Below are 20,698 nucleotides of genomic sequence, written 5' to 3' on the forward strand. Positions count from 1 at the left end.
AACCATTTTGTTGTCGACGGCTTTCATGGCCAGAATCACTCAGTTGCAGTGAGTTTTCCGGGCTGTATGGCCATATTCCAGAAGCATTCTCTCCTGACGTTTTGCCCACATCTATGGCAGGCATCCTTGGAGGTTGTGAAGTCTGATGGACACTAGGATATCTGTGGAATATCCAGGGTGCGAAATAGAACTCTTGTCTATTGGAGACAAGTGTGAATGTTGCAATAGCATTGAATGGTCTTGTAGCTTCAACACCTGGCTGCTTCCTGCCTGGGGGAATCCTGTGTTGGGATTCACCAAACTGGAGCCATTCTGCATCCCATAAAGAAGATATTTCTGACCACACGGACTTTAGACATTTATACTCAACATTTTGGGAGACTTAATAAAATCATTCCACTGATATAAGAGTGACTCGTTTCTCCTCAGTTCATTCCTGGACACATTGAAACTCACTGGGGACTAAATGCACACAAGGTACCAGGTTCTGCCTGGTTTTTGGAAGCTAAGCAGGGTCAACCCCGGTTAGTCCTTGGATGAAACTATCTAGATGGTCTTTGAGGGTCCCTTTCTTCATCTATGGTCTTCTGATGGTCTAATGAGATCGTCTAGATGGTCTTTGAAGGTCTCTTTGCTTAGCTACGGCCTTATGAAACCATCTAGATGGTTTTTGGAGGTCACTTTCCTTACCTATGGTCTTATGAGACCATCTCGATGGTCTTTGGAGGTCTCTTTGCTTACCTATGGTCCTATGAGACCGTATAGATGGTCTTTGAGGGTCCCTTTCCTTACCTATGGTTTTATGATATTGTCTAGATGGCCTTTGGGGGCCCCTTTCCTTACCTATGGTCTTATAAAATCATCTAGATGGTCTTTGAGGGTCCCTTTCCTCATCTATGGTTTTCTGATGGCCTTATGAGATTGTCTAGATGGTCTTTGAAAGTCTCTTTGCTTAGCTACGGCCTTATGAAACCATCTAGTTGGCTTTTGGAGGTCACTTTCCTTACCCTTGGTCTTATGAAACCATCTAGATGGTCTTCGAGGGTCCTTTTCCTTATCTATGGTGTTCTAATGGCCTGATGAGATCATCTAGATGGCCTTTAAAGGTCCCTTTCCTTACTGATGGCCTTATGAGACCATCTAGATGGTCTTTAGAGGTCTCTTTGCTTACCTATGGTCTTATGAGATCGTCTAGATCAGGGGTCCTCAAACTAAGGCCTGTGGGGCCAGATGCGGCCCTCCAAGGTCATTGACCTGGCCTCTGTCTGACTTTAGTCTTAGGGTTGACCTAAGGTACACAACAACAACAATCCTAATTTTTTACTCTTTCATCATAGTCCGGCCCGCCAGTAGTCTGAGGGACTGCGCCTGATGCTCTGCTCCATTTTTAAAACTACAATTTTTCACCTCCAAAGCATCAAAACACATCTTTCCTATGCAAAGTTGCATGACATTATATGTCTTTATATATCTAAATTTGGAGTGACAGTATAGCATTTACAACTACAGCCACTGAGTTGCTTGAATATTTTCTTTGCATACTCATCTCCTTAGGGTTGTTGTACTGTCTTACGAGAAAATTATGGTTCAATGCTGACCAATGCAACAAACGCTTGCCCTGGATAGTCATTCCTATAGGGCCAATCAGGTGCTTTTCTTGTACCGGGATGGGGAAAACCCACTTTCTGTGTCCATTACATAAGCGAGATCAGTGCAAGCGGGATGGCTGAAAGTCAATAGGCATCTTCATGGGATCTGGCAAGATGAAGCATCCATTGCCTTGTGACATCAGTTTCTACCTGGATGGGTTTGCATGCAAAGAGGACTCGTTCGTCAAGTTGAGATCGCTCTTTAAAAATAATTGCGTCACTAGGAAAACAATCCCATGGAAGCACTTCAGGGCAAGAAAGGGCACGATTTACATAGCAAAACTATGTGGCTTCAGTTCCTGGCACCTCGTGCTGTGAAAGTGCCTTCAATAGCTGCATCTACACTGTTCAATTAATGCAGATTGGCAGCACTTTAACTGCTGTGGCTCTATGCTTTGGATGTTGTAGTTTGGTGAGGCCCCAGCACTTTTTGGCAGGAAAGGCTCAAGGCAAAAAGAGCACAGCATTGAAAGCCCGTTGTTTTGTCTTTTTTATTCCTTTATTTTGACCACGAAATGGACACAGGTTAGAAACTCAAAGCTGACCAATTGAATAAGGTGTCTCAAAGGAAAGCAAATGGTTGTGTTGTCAACGGCTTTCATGGCCAAAATCAATGGGTTAAGGTGAGTTTTCTGGGCTGTATGGCTATGTTCCAGAAGCATTCTCTCCTGACGTTTTGCCCACATCTATGGCAGGCATCATCAGAAGTTGTGTGGAAACTAGGTAAGTTGGGTTTATATATCTGTGGAATAATGTCCAGGGTGGGAGAAAAAACTCTTGTCTGTCTGAGGCAAGTGTGAATGTTGCAATTGGCCACCTTGATTAGCATTGAATAGCCTTGCAGCTTCAAAGTCTGGCTTCAGGAGTCCTTTATTGGGAGGTGTTAGCTGGCCCTCAAATAGACAAGAGCTCTTTCTCCCACCCTGGCATAGAATGTAATTGCTGAGATAAGTATTGCTATGCTTTCGATACGGCAGAGATCTTGTGTTAGCCAATGAGGAGGGACTATCTGCACGCAAGGTAACAAGCAGCCGCCCATAATGTGTTTCTACAAGGAGCCTTGGCACATATCAACCTCAGTTTCCCCCTTCTCTTTCACTCTCCATAATAGAAGTGCAAGCCATCCATTGACAAGTAAACACATGACCGATGGCATCACTAATCTGAAATGGGCTTCCAATGATGAGTTAATGCTTGGGTTGCTTTAATTCCACGTTAAGCAGGTTTAAGCTCTCAGCCTGAGAAAGCCAGTTAAGGCTTCCAGAGTGTTAGAAACCAGGCGACTTTCTCCATGTAGTTGGCTATGGCTACACCTCCAGTGACCCCTTGGCTCCTTCTCTGGTGACACTTTGGCTCATTCTCTGGTGACCCTTTCGCTTAATCTCTGGTGATCTGTTGGCTTTGTCTCTGGTGACTTCTTGGTTCCATTTCTGATGACCCTTTGGCTCCATCTTCGATGACCCTTGGCTCCTTCTCTGATGACCCTTTGGCTTCATCTCTGGTGACCCATTAGCTCCATCTCCAATAACCCATTCGCTTTGCCTCTGATGACCTTTCACTCTTCCTCTAGTAATTCTTGGGCTCCATATCACTGACCGTTTTGCTTCATCTCTCCCAAACCATTGGCTTAATCTCTGGTGACCCTTGGCTCCTTCTCCAGTGGCCATTTGGCTCTATCTATAGTGACCCATTGGCTTTGCCTTTTAGCTCTTCTTCTAGTAACCTTTGGATCCATCTCACTGATGCTTTGGTTCCATCTCTGGTGACCCTTTGGCCCCATCTCTAGTGACCTCTTGGTTGCATCTCTGGTGACCCTTTGGCCCCATCTCTAGTGACCTCTTGGTTGCATCTCTGGTGACCCTTTGGCCCCATCTCTAGTGACCTCTTGGTTGCATCTCTGGTGACCCTTTGGCCCCATCTCTAGTGACCTCTTGGTTGCATCTCTGGTGACCCTTTAGATCTTCCTCCAGTGGCCCTTGGCTCTACCCCTCACGTACCACTTGATCCCAATATACTTTCTACCCACACTCAATGAAAGTACAGTAGAGTCTCACTTATCCAAGCTAAACAGGCCGGCAGAACCTTGGATAAGTGAATATCTTGGATAATAAGGAAGGATTAAGGAAAAGCCTATTAAACATCAAATTAGGTTATGATTTTACAAATTAAGCACCAAAACATCATGTTATATAACAAATTTGATAGAAAAAGTAGTTCAATACGCAATAATGTTATGTTGTAATTACTGTATTTATGAATTTAGCACCAAAATATCATGATATATTGAAAACATTGATTACAAAAATGCGTTGGATAATCCCGAACGTTGGATAAGCGAATCCTGGATAAGTGAGACTCTACTGTATACAAAACTGAATAACAGAAGCACTGTTTATACCTTATGCCGTGTGTGTGTGTATGTATGTATGTATGTACGTGTGTATATATGTGTGTGTGTATATATATGTATGATTTAAATATCCCTTAGTCTTCCCACAAACAGAGTAGCTGAAAACTGATTTGCCTTTGTTGTGTTTTTGGATTGGTTCATCACCATGACTTTGCATCTTAGAATCAAAGGGGAGAAAACAGCGTAACCTCATCACTGCGCAATGCATAATTTAATCCTAATAAACAGGGAGAAATGTCACCGCAAACGCGTGTGTGTTTGGCATCGGGTTGCATGGTATAGTAAATATATATTATCTAGGAGGAGACGTTGACGTCATCTAGCCCAAACACAGAGGATTACATACCCTCTTCTAGAGTGGCACATTTCTTGTTTGTAACAACCACAAGGGCTGTTTCTTCATTTGGAGAAGCCTGTAAGACATTAATACACAAAGACATACTTAAGACCTGTTTGATTTCTGTTCAATGCAAAGCAAGGCAGACATGGTTGTTGACTCCCATTCTGGTGGGATGGCGAATCCGCTCCAGGTTTTTATCCAGGCATTATCCAATGTTCTGAACTTATTCATTACTCTGTGGATGAACCTTTAAAAGTTCAGACTAAACTAAAACAAATGTATTCGTATGACTTAAAAGAAAATTGGATAAAAATGTTCCATAGATGGTACGTAACCCCAAAACAATTAGGACTTATAAACACATCTCAACAGACCAATTGTTGGAAATGTAAGAAAGAACAAGGATCCTTCTTCCATATGTGGTGGACTTGTGAGAAAGCAAAAAAAAATATTGGAAAGAAATCCACGAGACAACCCAAAAAATCTTAAATATAAAATACCAAATGAGACCAGAACATCTATTATTAGGGATCTCAGAAGAAAATTTAAAAGAAAACGACGAACTTCTACTCAATTATATGATGACAGCAGTGAGAATTGTTTATGCAAGGAACTGGCGGCAAGAAATAATACCGGACGTAGATCAATGGATACTAAAGTTAATGGAAATAAAGAATATGGACAGATTATCATACCTACTAGTTAAACAACAAGGATTACCAAAGAAAAATACTGACTGGCAACCATTAATAAATTTTCTTATGAAAGAAAAGAACCTTAGGATAACATAATCACAGAATAACTATGAGGAAAATAAGGAAAACACTAATATATATATAAATATAACAATAATATTGATGATAGTGAAGCTTCAACCACAAGAAAAAACAGAACCATTGGGGCAGACCCCCACACGGACTAGAGTCAATATAGATAAAGTCTATGAACCCAATTTTTTCTCTTCTTTTCTCTTTTTCCCCCCCCCCTTTTTCCCCCTCTTTTTTTCTTTCTTCTGTTTTTTTTTAAATCTACATATATTCTATACTTCCTACTTTACTATAATTTAAAATGTTCCCCCACTTGAAAAATCTTACAAATAAATATTTTTGAAAAAAAGTTCAGACTAAATAACAATGTGGATTCACATTCTCTTCTTCTTCTTGGGGCAATCCACACTGTGGAATTAATGCAGTTTGACACCACTTGAACTGCCGTGAGTTGGATACAGTCTTTAGCCTTCTCTGACAGAATGACCTCTATCCCCCTTCCTCCAGGACCTGCATAATTTTGTGGAAATACCTATAGTATTTCCTGTGGGGAAATTGAAGTTTGGCTATAGGAATACATTGGTTCCTTCTGAATGGCCACAGGAATGCGAGGCCTGAGGTTTTCTCAAGGGTCCTTTCAAACGCATTGAGGCTAGGGGTTGTCCGTAAAGGACCAAATCGGAAAATGATGGAAGAATTAAGAACAGGGACTGTTCAGAAAGGCATTCAGTAGAGAGTGGGGAACTCAAACAATAATAGCTCTGGACCTGTCATAGCTATAGGTCCATTTGTTTTGATAGTTGGGTTTCGGATTGCAGAATTTCAGCGGATTCCATTTAAAGCCTCTGTGTTAAACTGGTTGGACTGCTGAATTGGCTCAAACATGAGGTGGTCCAAAAAGTCACAGATATCTATACAGTATAGAGGAGGTAAACAAGGTTGTGTTTGTTAAATCACAGTAATATTATGTATATATATCCAACAAAATATTTAAACGCAGCAGTGTAGTATTTCTAAAATAGATATTACAGGATTAAATTCTCACAAGTATGTGTACATATAGCAAAACAGTTTGAGTTTAATACACTCTACTGCTTAAAGCATATAGTACAGGGTTAAGCTTTTACTCATATATGCATAAGTAACAAAATAGTTGGAGTTCAATTCCCTCTTTTGTGACTTTCTATGACAATATTATAGTTGCGCAGTATGCTGCAAGTAGTTGTCTTCTTTTGCTTTTCTGTATATGAGGAGGAGGTTAGTAAGTAGAAATGAAGGAAGTCTCTGATATGAGAAATGTTTGTTGTATCCTTAAAAGGATGCACGACAAAGAGTCCCGGGTTTTTTTTTCTTTGTTTCGGGTCGAGCCCTTCTTCTTGTTCATTCAGTTCCTGCGTTGCTCTACATAGAGTGTTGTACTAAGGTTTTTTTGTTTTCCGTAGTGAGCTCAAAGAAACAAAGAAAAAAAAACGGGACTCTTTGTCGTGCATCCTTTTAAGAAATACTACACTGCTGCGTTTAAACATTTTGTTGGATATATATACATAATATAACTGTGATTTAACAGACACAACCTTGTTTACCTCCTCAAACATGAGGTGGAACAAGCCAATTGCCTCAACTGGGAGATATGGGAGGGCCAGGAAGCAGCCCTAAGCCATAGAGCAGGGGTCCCCAAACTTTTAAAACTGGGGGCCAGTTCACGATCCTTCAGACCGTTGGAGGGCTGGACTATAGTTGGCCACCGAGCAATAATAATATAATAATAATAATTATTATTATTTAGGTAAAGGTTTCCCCTGACGTTAAGTCCAGTCATGTCTGACTCTGGGGGTTGGTGCTCATCTCCATTTCTAAGCCGAAGAGCCGGCGTTGTCCGTAGACACCTCCAAGGTCATGTGGCCGGCATGACTGCATGGAGCGCCTTTACCTTCCCACCGGAGCGGTACCTATTGATCTACTCACATTTGCATATTTTCGAACTGCTAGGTTGGCAGGAGCTGGGGCTAACAGCAGGCGCTCATTCCGCTCCCGGGATTTGAACCTGGGACCTTTTGGTCCACAAGTTCAGCAGCTCAGAGCTTTAACGCACTGTGCCACATAGAGAGTCATAAAATCCTAGGGTTGAAAGAGACTGCAAAGGCCATCCAGTCCAACCCCTTTCTGCCAGGCAGGAAAATTACAATAGTCCCTAAATATTACTATGCAAGTAACCTACTGATGGGCATGGAAAATGCAAGGCATTGCTTGAATTATTGGAAAGGAAAAAAAGTACAGTAGAGTCTCACTTATCCAACATAAATGGGCCGGCAGAATGTTGGATAAGTGAATATGTAGGATAATAAGGAGAGATTAAGGAGAAGCCTATTAAACATCAAATTAGGTTATGATTTTACAAATTAAGCACCAAAACATCATGTTAGACAACAAATTTGACAGAAAAAGTAGTTCAATGCTATGTAGTAATTACTGTATTTATGAATTTAGCACCAAAATATCACGATGTATTGAAAACATTGACTACAAAAATGCGTTGAATAATCCAGAACGTTGGATAAGTGAGACTCTACTGTATTAGACAAACCCTTTTTCCTGGCAGTTTGGGTTGCCCTTTCTTGCCTCTTTCCAAACCCCAAATTATCTTTTCATGAGACCAATCCGAACGGAGCAAAGCAACTGTGAAAATGCCATGGGCTGAAACCTTGAACTGAGAAAAATATTGTAACGTTTGGTGCCAGTTGGGTTACAAATCTCATAGCATGGTGCCATGGCAGTTAAAGTGGGATCAAACTGCATTAATTCTACAGTGCGGATGCACCCTGAAATGCTCTCATCTCCAGAGTATTGCAGATGAATGCATGTGCACCCTCTCCCTTTCCAAGAAGGACACAGCCTAGACTTTCAGAAACAGTTGTGTTGCTCAAAGGGAACACTTTTCTGGATTGCAAAGCAGGCAGATGGGGCAACACCACATTGTCCGTCTGAGATCTTCCTCCTTTCTGCCTCCAGCAAATCGTTCAGCTGATTTTTGAAGCAAAGCCCTGCAATCCAGATTTTAAGACATAGCATGACTACCTTTCCTGTCTCCACGCTTCCCTCCCACTCCAGGGTTCTGAGTTCAAATTAGCCAAGATTTCTCTGGTGCCTGTATGTATTTTCCAAGAGCCAGGATGACGGGAGGTTTAGTTCACTATGGGCAGAGAACACTGTGAACCCCACTGACAATGGTTCTGGACCAAACCTGGCACACAGACTCATCATGGCCAACTTTGAATCCAATTGACCTTGGATATTGGGAGTTGTTGGGAGAATCCTTGTTGGGAGGTGTTAGCTGGCCCTGAAAGTTTCCTGTCTGGAATTCCCCCGTTTTTTTGAGTGTTGCTCTTTATTTACTGTCCTGATTCTAGAGTTTTTTAAAAAATACTGGTAGCCAGATTTTGTTCATTTCCATGGTTTCCTCCTTTCTATTGAAATTGTCCACATGCTTGTGGATTTCGATGGCTTCTCTGTGTAGTCTGATATGATGTGGGCGAAACGTCAGGAGAGAATGCTTCTGGAACATGGCCATGCATCCCAAAAAACTCACAGCAATCCAATGACTATTTCTTACATGATTTTTGTTCCTGGGTGATAAATGTCATTTCCTAATTGGTTCTATTATTATTATTTTGGGTCAGCTGATGATCCAAAATCCAGACTGTGCAAGGAAGCTGACGAAACCATTGATCATCTCCTCAGCTGCTGTAAGAAAATCGCACAGACTGACTACAAACAGAGGCACAACTATGTGGCCCAAATGATTCATTGGAACTTATGCCTCAAGTACCACCTCCCAGCAGCAAAGAACTGGTGGGATCACAAACCTGCAAAAGTATTGGAGAATGAGCACGCAAAGATACTGTGGGACTTCCGAATCCAGACTGACAAAGTTCTGGAACACAACACACCAGACATCACAGTTGTGGAAAAGAAAAAGGGTTGGATCATTGATTTCGCTATCCCAGGTGACAGTCGCATTGACGAAAAACAACAGGAAAAACTCAGCCGCTATCAGGACCTCAAGATTGAACTGCAAAGACTCTGGCAGAAACCAGTGCAGGTGGTCCCGGTGGTGATGGGCTGTGCCACATTGGGTGCTGTGCCAAAAGATCTCAGCTGGCATTTAGAAACAATAGACATTGACAAAATCAAAATCTGCCAACTGCAAAAGGCCACCCTGCTGGGATCTGGGCGCATCATCCGAAAATACATCACACAGTCCTATACACTTGGGAAGTGTTCAACTTGTGATTTCGTGATATGAAATCCAGCATATCTATCTTGTTTGCTGTGTCATAATACAATTATTATTATTATTATTATTATTATTATTATTATTATTATTATTATTATTATTATTTCTTACATTATATTTGTTCCTGGTTCTATTACAGAAACTTTGGAGGGACTCGCAAGTCGGGGAAGTTTACTGAATTGCCAAAACTTTGTTTTCATGCGACATCCTGCTGCACATTTGGCTTTATTATGGTTTCAATGAACATCTCAGGGAGTCTCAACCCATTCGACACAGTTCGTGCCACACAAACGAAGTTCCCTGCATAGAACAACTCTTTCCAAAGTAAGGACCGCACAATGAAACAGGAAACTCCACTTTCAAACTAGGAACAGAACATTTTTCAAGTGTTGTTACATAATGTCGCAGAAGATGTAACCTGGGCACCCAGCAGGTACCTAGGTATTAAAGAAAGACAATGACACCTGGGAGAGTTGCAGCTGCCAGTGGGGCCAGGTGAGTGGCAGAAAGAAGGAGCCAGGGCCAAGGAGAAGCAGGCAGAGAGAGGGCTCCTCCTCCCCTTTCTCCTCCTTTTTCTTCTCCTTCCTCCTCCTCTTCTTTCTCCTCCTCCTCCTCTCATAAAGGCTTCCCTTTGGGGCGGAGGACCATCAGTCCACAAAGGAGCCAAGGACACTTATTTACCTGCCTCTCTATTTACCTGCCAGGAGCCATGGGTTGGCTCCGACTCCCGGCTTGGATGCGCTGCGGGAAGAAAGAGGTGAGTCTGGAACTTTTCTATTGGTGTTACTCTTTTCTTTTCCTTCCATCGCTGGGCATGGACTCAATGTCTCTCTCTGCCCCAAGGAGCTTGCATTGCAACAAAATCGAAGGCCTTCAGAAGCTCAAATCAAGAGACAAAAGTAGGATATGATTGTAATATAATATCCAATTAGGATATAATATCCAATTAGATATTACAGTAATAATAATAATAATAATAAAACTTTATTTATACCCCGCCACCATCTCCCCAATGGGGACTCGGGGCGGCTAACATGGGGCCATGCCCAGAGCAATACAACATAATAAAATATAAGAACAACATATCATAACACCATTTAAAATACAATAAATAATAATAAACAGAACATCAAGAAATCAAGAAAAAAAAAAACTATAAATCAAGGGCAGGCCACTTGAACATAAAGATAAAACCCGGAGTGAGAGGGACAGAGAAGTACTCCACTATGGGCAGGGACATTTGGAAGGGGTAATCTGGAGGATAGAAGTTCGGAGGGGAGTAATACGGAGATATATGACAGACATTACTCACCGAAAGCACAATGGAAGAGTCTCACTTATCCAAGCCTCGCTTATCCAACGTTCTGGATTATCCAACGCATTTTTGTAGTCATTGTTTTCAATACTTCATGATATTTTGGTGCTAAATTCATAAATACAGTAATTACTACATAGCATTACTGCGTATTGAACTACTTTTTCTGTCAAACTTGTTGTATAACATGATGTTTTGGTGCTTAATTTGTAAAATCATAATCTAATTTGATGTTGAATAGGCTTTTCCTTAATCTCTCCTTATTATCCAACATATTCACTTATCCAACGTTCAGCCGGCCCATTTATGTTGGATAAGTGAGATTCTACTGTATTACTAATTGGACAGCAGCTCCAGAATCCTCCCACAAGAGTATGCCAACTCTGGGGAGTTGTTGTCCCAAAAGGAACTTTTATTTCCTCTCCATCACTGGGCATGGATATTATTATTATTATTTTATTATGACACAGCAAAAAAAATAGATATGCTGGATTTCGTATCACAAAATCACAAGTCGAACGCTTCCCAAGTGTCTAGGACTGTGTGATGTATTTTTGGATGATGCTGCAGATCCCAGTTGGGTGGCCCTTTGCAGTTGGCAAATCGTGATTTTGTCAATGTCTATTGTTTCCAAATGCCGGCTGAGATCTTTTGGCACGGCACCCAGTGTGCCCATCACCACTGGGACCACCTGCACTGGTTTCTGCCAGAGTCTTTGAAGTTCAATCTTGAGGTCCTGATAGCGTCTGAGTTTTTCCTGTTGTTTTTCGTCAATGCGACTGTCACCTGGGATGGCGACATCAAAGATCCAAACCTTTTTCTTTTCCACAACTGTGATGTCTGGTGTGTTGTGTTCCAGAACTTTGTCAGTCTGGATTCGGAAGTCCCACAGTATCTTTGCGTGCCCATTTTCCAATCCTTTTGCAGGTTTGTGATCCTACCAGTTCTTTGCTGCTGGCAGGAAATAATAATAATAATAATAATAATAATAATAATAATAATTATTATTATTATTATTATTATTATTATATTGTATGACATAGCAAACAAGATAGATATGCTGGATTTCATGTCACAAAATCACAAGTCGAACACTTCCCAAGCGTTTAGGACTGTGTGATGTATATTCGGATGATGCGCGCAGATCCCAGCAGGGTGGCCTTTTGCAGTTGACAGATCGTGATTTTGTCAATGCCTATTGTTTCCAAATGCCGGCTGAGATCTTTTGGCATGGCACCCGATGTGCTGATCACCACCGGGACCACCTGTACTGGTTTCTGCCAGAATCAGAATCATCTTCTTCTTCTTCTTCTTCTTCTTCTTCTTCTTCTTCTTCTTCTTCTTCTTCTTCTTCTTCTTCTTCTTCTTCTTGTTATTGTATTGTATGACACAGCAAACAAGAAAGATATGCTGGATTTCGTATCCCTATTATTTCGTATTGTTATTATTATTATTATTATCATCATCATCATCATCATCATCATCATCATCATTATTATTATTATTGACATGTACATAACATCAGAGCATATTAGGGCCAATTGTCTGGGATTCATCTCTCAATATCAGGCTCTTCCCAGTTTAATGTCCCCAAAATGTTTTGGTGGGGAAAAAATAACTTTTATTGCCTGCGTGTGAAGCAGTTTGCAGCAATTAAGCACCATAATCATTGTTTGAGCGCATCATGTGGTGGAAACCAAGCATTGCAAAGGTGCCCCAGGACTGCACATCTCAGCACCCTTTGCCAGCAAGGAAGAGGCATGCTGGGAGTTGTAGTCCACCCACAACTAGGAGACTTGCACGATCACCAACCTCTGGAGTTTTCGTTTGGAGAGCAGAGAAGGCTGGAGACTCTTGCAAAACTACAACTCCCAGGACTCCGTAGCACTGAGCCAGGGCAGTTCAAGTGATGCCAAACTGTGTCAGTTCCACAGTGTAGATGCAGCCTTCTCAGTTCTGATTAATGATTGGGCCAAAGTATGGGGAAAGTGGAAAGCTCCACTCGACTTATACTCAAGTGAGGGTCCTGGCCGGCTTCTAATCCCCATCAAATGGTTAAAAAATGTTTCCATCTTGTTGATTGCCTCAAAGCACTTTATAACTATACCACTGCACCTTAGTTCAAATGTCCCTGACACACCATGCCCTTCTATTAACCTGGTGGTTCGTTTCATTCTTATTTGGTTCTCTCATTTTATGCTTTTAATGAGTTTTTATGATTTTTGTAATGCATTGTTTTTATAATGTTGATTTTATCGTGTTTTATTTATTGTACAATGTACAACAATTTATTGATTAGCCAGTTGGCCTTATCAAGCACAGACAATACAAACATGAAATACAACGTACATCTGGTACACTTAAAATAAAATAAAAATATGCAGGTATTTGCCAGCTTGGTGCCAATGTAGCTTAGCCATAGATGTATGCATCAACTATCCTTTTTATTTATTGTAATATGTCTTAATTGTTGTATTTGTTTTGTTTTCGGGCTTATGTCCCTGTCGGGAGATGGTGGCGTGGTAGAAAAATAAAGTTACTTACTTACTTACTTACTATTCAGGTCGGCTTATACTTGAGTATATAGGTACAGTAGAGTCTCGCTTATCCAATGTAAACGGACTGGCAGATAAACGAATATGTTGGATAATAAGGAGAGATTAAGGATTCTGGCTACTTTCGCTAATACAGTAGAGTCTCACTTATCCAAGCTAAACGGGCCAACAGAACCTTGGATAAGCAAATATCTTGGATAATAAGGAGGCATATTAAACATCAAATTAGGTTATGATTTTACAAATTAAGCACCAAAACATTATGTTATACAACAAATTCGACAGAAAAAGTAGTTCAATACGCAGTAATGTTATGTAGTAATTACTGTATTTAAGAATTTAGCACCAAAACATCACAATGCATTGAAAACATTGACTACAAAAATGCGTTGGATAATCCAGAATGTTGGATAAGTGAGACTCTACTGTACTTACTATTCAGGTTGGCTTATACTTGAGTATATAGGTACAGTAGAGTCTCGCTTATCCAACGTAAACGGGCCAGCAGAACGTTGGATAATCGAATATGTTGGCTAATAAGGAGAGATTAAGGAGAAGCCTATTAAACATCAAATTAGGTTATGATTTTACAAATTAAGCACCAAAATATTGTGTTATACAACAAATTTTACAGAAAAAGTAGTTCAATACACAGTAATGTTATGTAGTAATTACTGTATTTATGAATTTAGCACCAAAATATCATGATGTATTGAAAACATTGACTACAAAAATGCGTTGGATAATCCAGAACGTTGGATAAGCGAGTGTTGGAGAAGTGAGACTCTACTGTATGTCTTAATTGTTGTATTTGTTTTGTTTATGGGTTTTTGTCCCATGTTAGCCGGCTCGGGTCCCTGTCGGGAGAAAAATAAAGTTACTTACTTACTTACTATTCAGGTCAGCTTATACTTGAGTATATAGGTATTCAGAGTTGGATAGTCTTACCTTATTATTATTATCTTAAATTACAGTTTTATATAAATATTCAAAAACATTTAACCTACTGATGCCTCAAATAATGCAATTTTATTAACATCTATTTTTTAAAAATTTGACCCGTAGCTGCTGCATTTCCCCCTCTTGTCTTATACTCGAATCAATAAGTTTTCCCAGTTTTTGTGGTAAAATTAGGTGCCTCGGCTTATATTCGTGTCGACTTATAGTCGAGTATATACGGTATTCCATCGTCTCGTGTACACTTTATGTTAATCCTCTTCAGTCATTCTGCTTGTTTTCTTTATGCTCGGTTGCAAAAACTTGCCTTTGCACTGCTTTTCTTGACTTGAGATTTAAAAACCTACCTCCACCCATTTCTAAAAGGCCTGAAATGTCTTGTTGGCGAAAGTGCATCTACACTGTAACACAAATGTCACTTTAATTGCCATAGAATCCTAGATTTGGAAAAGACCTCATGGGCCATCCAGTTCAACCCCATTCTGCCAAGAAGCAGGAAAATTACATTCAAAGCACCCCTGACAGATGGCCATCCAGCCTCTGCTTAAAAGCCTCCAAAGAAGGAGCCTCCACCACACTTCGAGGCAGAGAGTTCCACTGCTGAACATTGAAACTCTCTGGGAGTTATCATTTAGTGAGGCAGACCTTGTAAAATATAATACATATAATATTGATTATAATATTATAATGGAATACAATATTATACTACTAATAATACAATATAATAATATTAATTATCTATATATATAAAAGGGTAATGAAATTTCGGCCTAGGACAAAACAACAAAACGACACATCCCAGAAACACTAAACTTGGCACCACAACCCCTCATCCATGCCTCTACGTTCATACAACAAAAAGAAAAGAAAAATAAAGCCCTAATTAGAGGGAGAGGAAGAATTGTTTTGTATCCAATTGCTGCCAGTCAGAAGGCTAAGCTCCGTCCACTTGGTCTCCTAGCAACCCACTCAGCCCAGGGGACAGGCAGAGTTAGGCCTCACTTAGGTCTCTTCCACATTGCCTATAAAATACAGATTATCTGATTTGAACTGGATTATATGGCAGTGTAGACTCAAGGCCCTTCCACACAGCTATATAACCCATTTATAATCTTATATTATCTGCTTTGAACTGGATTATCTTGACTCCACACTGCCATGTCAGGAGAAAACCTTTACCCTTTACCTTAACTACCACCAATTCCTCAATACTTTATTTCCCATACCACCATACTTCGCCACAGCAACGCGTGGCTGGGCACAGCTAGTATATTATATATTACATGTAATATTACTAATAATATTACCACATAATGATATAGGACAATATAGTAATTTAATGCTTATATTGTGCTATGCTAATAATATATTGTATGTTTATTTGATTTGTACGCTGCTCCGAGTCCCCTTCGGGGTGAGAAGAGCAGCATATAAATGTAGTAAATAAATCAATAAATAAAACGATAACTCTCATTATCCTATTGCATGAAGCCATGGCAGTTCAAACTGCATTAACTCTGTGGGTGCAGATGCGCCCTTGAGTAGTGGGAAGTGCCAAACGAGGCGGCACTCAGAGTCCCCAAACATCGCAGAGGCGGAAGAGCATTGGATCGAGAGGCAGGAGGTTTCTGTCACCTGAACAATGGACAGGTTTCGTTTGGCACAAGCCTTCCCTGGATCCCTTTGCTGACTCACTTCATAATTGATTCCATGGCTTTCCTGTGGGCAAGACGTCCTCGCCCTATTACCCTATTTACTCGAATCTAATGCTCACCTATTTTTGTCTAAATTACTATATACTCGAGTATAAGCCGACCTGATATAAGCCGAGGCACCTAATTTTACCACAAAAAAACCTGGGAAAACATTGACTCCACTATAAGCCGAGGGTGGTAAATTTCAGAAATAAAAATAGATACCAATAAAATTACATTAATTGAGGCATCAGTAGGTTAAATGTTTTTGAATATTTACATCAAGCTCTGATTTAAGATAAGATTGTCCAACTCGGATTAAATCATTATTCTCATCTTCAGTGTAAATGTGCTTAGGTATCCTTTTAATAATAATAGAGTAAAATAATTCATGTAATAATAATAATAATAATATTCAAAGACTCTGGCAGAAACCAGTGCAAATGGTCCCGGTGGTGATGGGCACATTGGGAGCCGTGCCAAAAGATCTCAGCCGACATTTGGAAACAATAGACATTGACAAAATTACGATCTGCCAACTGCAAAAGGCCACCCTGCTGGGATCTGCGTGCATGATCCGAAAATGCATCACACAGTCCTAGACACTTGGGAAGTGTTCGACTTGTGATTTTATGATATGAAATCCAGCATGTCTATCTTGTTTGCTGTGTCATAATAAAATTATTATTATTATTATTATTACAGGAAAATAATACATGTAATAATAAATAGAGTAAAATAATAAATGTAATAATAATAATAAGGTAAAGGTAAAGGTTTTCCCCTGACGTTAAGTCCAGTCATGTCTGACTCTGGGGGTTGGTGCTCATCTCCATTTCTAAGCCGAAGAGCCGGCGTTGTCCGTAGATACCTCCAAGGTCATGTGGCTGGCATGACTGCTTGGAGCGCCGTTACCTTCCCGCCGGAGCGGTACCTATTGATCTACTCACATTTGCATGTTTTTGAACTGCTAGGTTGGCAGGAGCTGGAGCTAACAGCGGCCACTCACTCCGCTCCCGGGATTTGAACCTGGGATCTTTTGGTCTGCAAGTTCAACAGCTCAGAGCTTTAACACATTTCACCACTGGGGTTCCTAATAATAATAATAATAATAATAATAATAATAATAATAATAACAACAACATCAGAGTGAAATAATAAATGTATTAATAATAAAAATAAAAATAGAGAAAAATAATAAATGTAGCATATATTCTCGGGTATAAGCTGACCCAAATATAAGCCAGCCAGGACCCTCATCCAAGTATAAGCCGAGGGGGGCTTTTTCAGTCTTAAAAAAAGGGCTGAAAAACTAGGCTTATACTCGAGTATATATAGCAATTCTGACTTTTAATACTAATAGTCATATTAATACTATGAATACTAATATTTATTTATCGTGTTAGAAGCGAATCGAAGGTACAAGTTGTAATGTATTTGAAAACACAAGCAAATACTAATACAGTAGAGTCTCACTTAACCAAGCCTCACTTATCCAAATTTCTGGATTATCCAAGCCATTTTTGTAGTCAATGTTTTCAATACATTGTGATATTTTGGTGCTAAATTTGTAAATACAGTAATTACAACATAATATTACTGCGTATTGAACTACTTTTTCTGTCAAATTTGTTGTATAACATGATGTTTTGGTGCTTAATTTGTAAAATCATAACCTAATTAGATGTTTAATAGGCTTTTCCTTAATCCCTCCTTATTATCCAAGATATTCGCTTATCCAAGTTTCTGCTGGCCCGTTTAGCTTGTATAAGTGAGACTCTACTGTACTAATAAAACAGTAATGATACAAAACAGTTTAGGCTACAAATTCCTAACCAAATTTTGCACTCCTATTAATAATATTAGGATGCTGACTCTATTATTAATGCAGCATTGCTGTTATTGAGGCCTGCATCATTTTGCACAGTTGCTGTTGCAATTGCCATGCCAAGCCTTTACTCTTCTATTTGTGTATGTGTCAGGAGCAACTTGAGAAAGTGCAAGTCGCTTCTAGTGTGAGAGAATTGGCCATCTGCAAGGACGTTGCCCAGGGGACGCCCAGATGTTTTGATGTTTTTACCATCCTTGTGGGAGGCTTCTCTCATGTCCCCGCATGGAGCTGGTGCTGACAGAGGGAGCTCATCCACGTTCTCCCCGGGTTGGATTTGAACCGGCAACGTTCAGGTCAGCAAACCAATCTTCAAGTCATCAGTCCTGCCAGCTCAAGGATTTAACCCACTGCATCACCGAGGGCTCCTATTATTCTATGATGACGATGACGATGATAATGATGATGATGATTATGATAATGATGTTTATATTTATACCCAGCTTTTCTCTCCACAAAGGAGACTTAAAGCAACTTGCAATAAAAGGATGTCAATACAAGGCTTGGACATTTTTGTTTGTTGGGTGCCCTGGCCTTGTCTTGACGTCGGTCTTTGGTTGTTTTTCCCCTTTTCTTCTCAAAAGGAGTTCAGTTTGTCCACGGAGAAGATCGCCGCGAAGGATGACGAGAACTCGGAGCGGGGCAACTGGTCCAGCAAGACGGACTACCTGCTCTCCATGGTGGGCTACGCCGTCGGATTGGGCAACGTATGGCGCTTTCCGTACCTCACTTACCAGAACGGCGGAGGTGAGATTGTGACCGTTTGCTTCTGGGCTGTCTGGCCATGTTCCAGAAGCATCCTCTCCTGACATTCCACCCACATCTATGGCAGGCATCCTCAGAGGTTGTGATGTCTGTTGGAAACTAGGACAAGTGGGGTTTATATATCTGTGGAATAATGTCCAGTGTGGGAGAAAGAACTCTTGTCTGTTGGAGGCAAGTGTCAATTTTGAAATTGGCCACCTTGATTAGCATTGAATAGCCTTGCAGATTCAAAGCCTGGCTGCTTCCTGCCTGGGGGGAATTAAGGAACGTGAACGGCACTGCAGACTAATTCAACCAGAGAAGTCAGCCATAGCAGGGCACTTGAAGAACCAGCCTGGACACAGGATATTATTGAAGAGGCCAGAAATACTGGACCACTCTCACAACCACCATATCAGACTACACAGAGAAGCCATTGATATCCACAAACATGTGCATAATTTCAACAGAAAGGAGGAAACCATAAAAATGAAAAAAATCTGGTGATCAGTATTTAAAAAGGTAAATGTTTCCCCTGACGTTAAGTCCAGTCATGTCTGACTCTGGAGGTTGGTGCTCATCTCCATTTCTAAGCCGAAGAGCCGGCGTTGTCCGTAGACACCTCCAAGGTCATGTGCCCGGCATGACTCCATGCAGCGCCGTTACCTTCCTGCCAGAGCAGTACCTATTTATCCACTCACATTGGCAAGTTGTTGAACAGCTAGGTTGGCAGAAGCTGGAGCTAACAGCAGCCGTTCACTCTGCTCCCCGGATTTGAACCTGGGACCTTTCGGTGTACAAGTTCAGCAGCTCAGCGCTTTAACACACTTCGCCACCGGGGTTCCAATTATTAAAACAAACTCTAAAATCAGGAGGGTAAATAAATATTAACATAAATATTAAAACCTGTATTAAAACAAACTCTAAAATCAGGAGAGTAAATAAAGAACAACACTCAGAAACCAGGAAATTTCAGACAGGAATCAATCAGGACCAGCTGACACCTCTAAACAAATGATTCAGGCAGGGAGCAGTCAGGCTTTGAAGATGCCAGGCTATTCAATGCTAATCAAGGCGGCCAATTTCAACATAGACACTTAGAATCATAGAATAGTAGAGTTGAAGAGACCTCATGGGCCATCCAGTCCAACCCCCTGCCAAGAAGCAGGAAATCGCATTCAAAGCACCCCTGACAGATGGCCATCCAGCCTCTGCTTAAAAGCCTCCAAAGAAGGAGCCTCCACCACAGTCCAGGGCAGAGAGTTCCACAAGCATGTCAACAATTTCAACAGAAAGGAGGAAACTATGAAAATGAATAAAATCTGGCTACCAGTACAGTAGAGTCTCACTTATCCAACATAAACGGGCCGGCAGAACGTTGGATAAGCGAATACGTTGGATAACAAGGAGAGATTAAGGAAAATCCTATTAAATATCAAATTAGGTTATGATTTTACAAATTAAGCACCCAAACATCATGTTATACAACAAATTTGACAGAAAAAGTAGTTCATTACACATTAATGCTATGTAGTAATTACTGTATTTACGAATTTAGCACCAAAATATCACAATATATTGAAAACATTGACTACAAAAATGCGTTGGATAATCCAGAACGTTGGATAAGCGAACGTTGGATAAGTGAGACTCTACTGTATTTTAAAAAAACTCTAAAATCAGGACAGTAAATAAAGAGCAAGACTCAAAACAAGGGACAAGAGTTCTTTCTTCCATACTTGGTACTGGGGGATTTTGGGATTGTTCAGGTTTGGTGCTGGGCATACTGAGATTGTTCAGGTTTGGTGCTGGGCATACTGGGATTGTTCAGGTTTGGTGCTGGGCATACTGGGATTATTCAGGTTTGGTGCTGGGCATACTGGGATTGTTCAGGTTTGGTGCTGGGCATACTGGGATTGTTCAGGTTTGGTGCTGGACATACTGGGATTGTTCAGGTTTGGTGCTGGACATACTGGGATTATTCAGGTTTGGTGCTGGGCATACTGGGATTGTTCAGGTTTGGTGCTGGGGATACTGGGATTATTCAGGTTTGGTGCTGGGCATACTGGGATTGTTCAGGTTTGG

At 40.7% G+C, this 20,698-nt stretch overlaps 1 protein-coding gene across 3 annotated transcripts in view; it reads left to right on the forward strand.

Annotated features, from left to right (window-relative positions):
* Window positions 1-9,713: 9,713 nt before the first annotated feature.
* slc6a14 (solute carrier family 6 member 14) overlaps window positions 9,714-20,698 on the forward strand; it is a 42,793-nt gene continuing 31,808 nt past the window's right edge. Inside the window, exons 1-2 of one of the 3 annotated variants that reach the window (XM_062963820.1) lie at window positions 9,714-10,217; window positions 18,454-18,616. In XM_062963820.1, the coding sequence (XP_062819890.1) occupies window positions 10,170-10,217; window positions 18,454-18,616 (211 nt within the window). In that variant the 5' untranslated portion in view covers window positions 9,714-10,169. Of the gene's footprint in view, window positions 10,218-17,298; window positions 18,617-20,698 lie in introns of those variants that run through there. The other 2 variants (XM_062963821.1, XM_062963822.1) reach the window with 2 other exon arrangements.

Source organism: Anolis carolinensis, unplaced genomic scaffold (genome assembly GCF_035594765.1).
Source record: "Anolis carolinensis isolate JA03-04 unplaced genomic scaffold, rAnoCar3.1.pri scaffold_12, whole genome shotgun sequence".
Classification (NCBI taxonomy): Eukaryota; Metazoa; Chordata; class Lepidosauria; order Squamata; family Dactyloidae; genus Anolis; species Anolis carolinensis.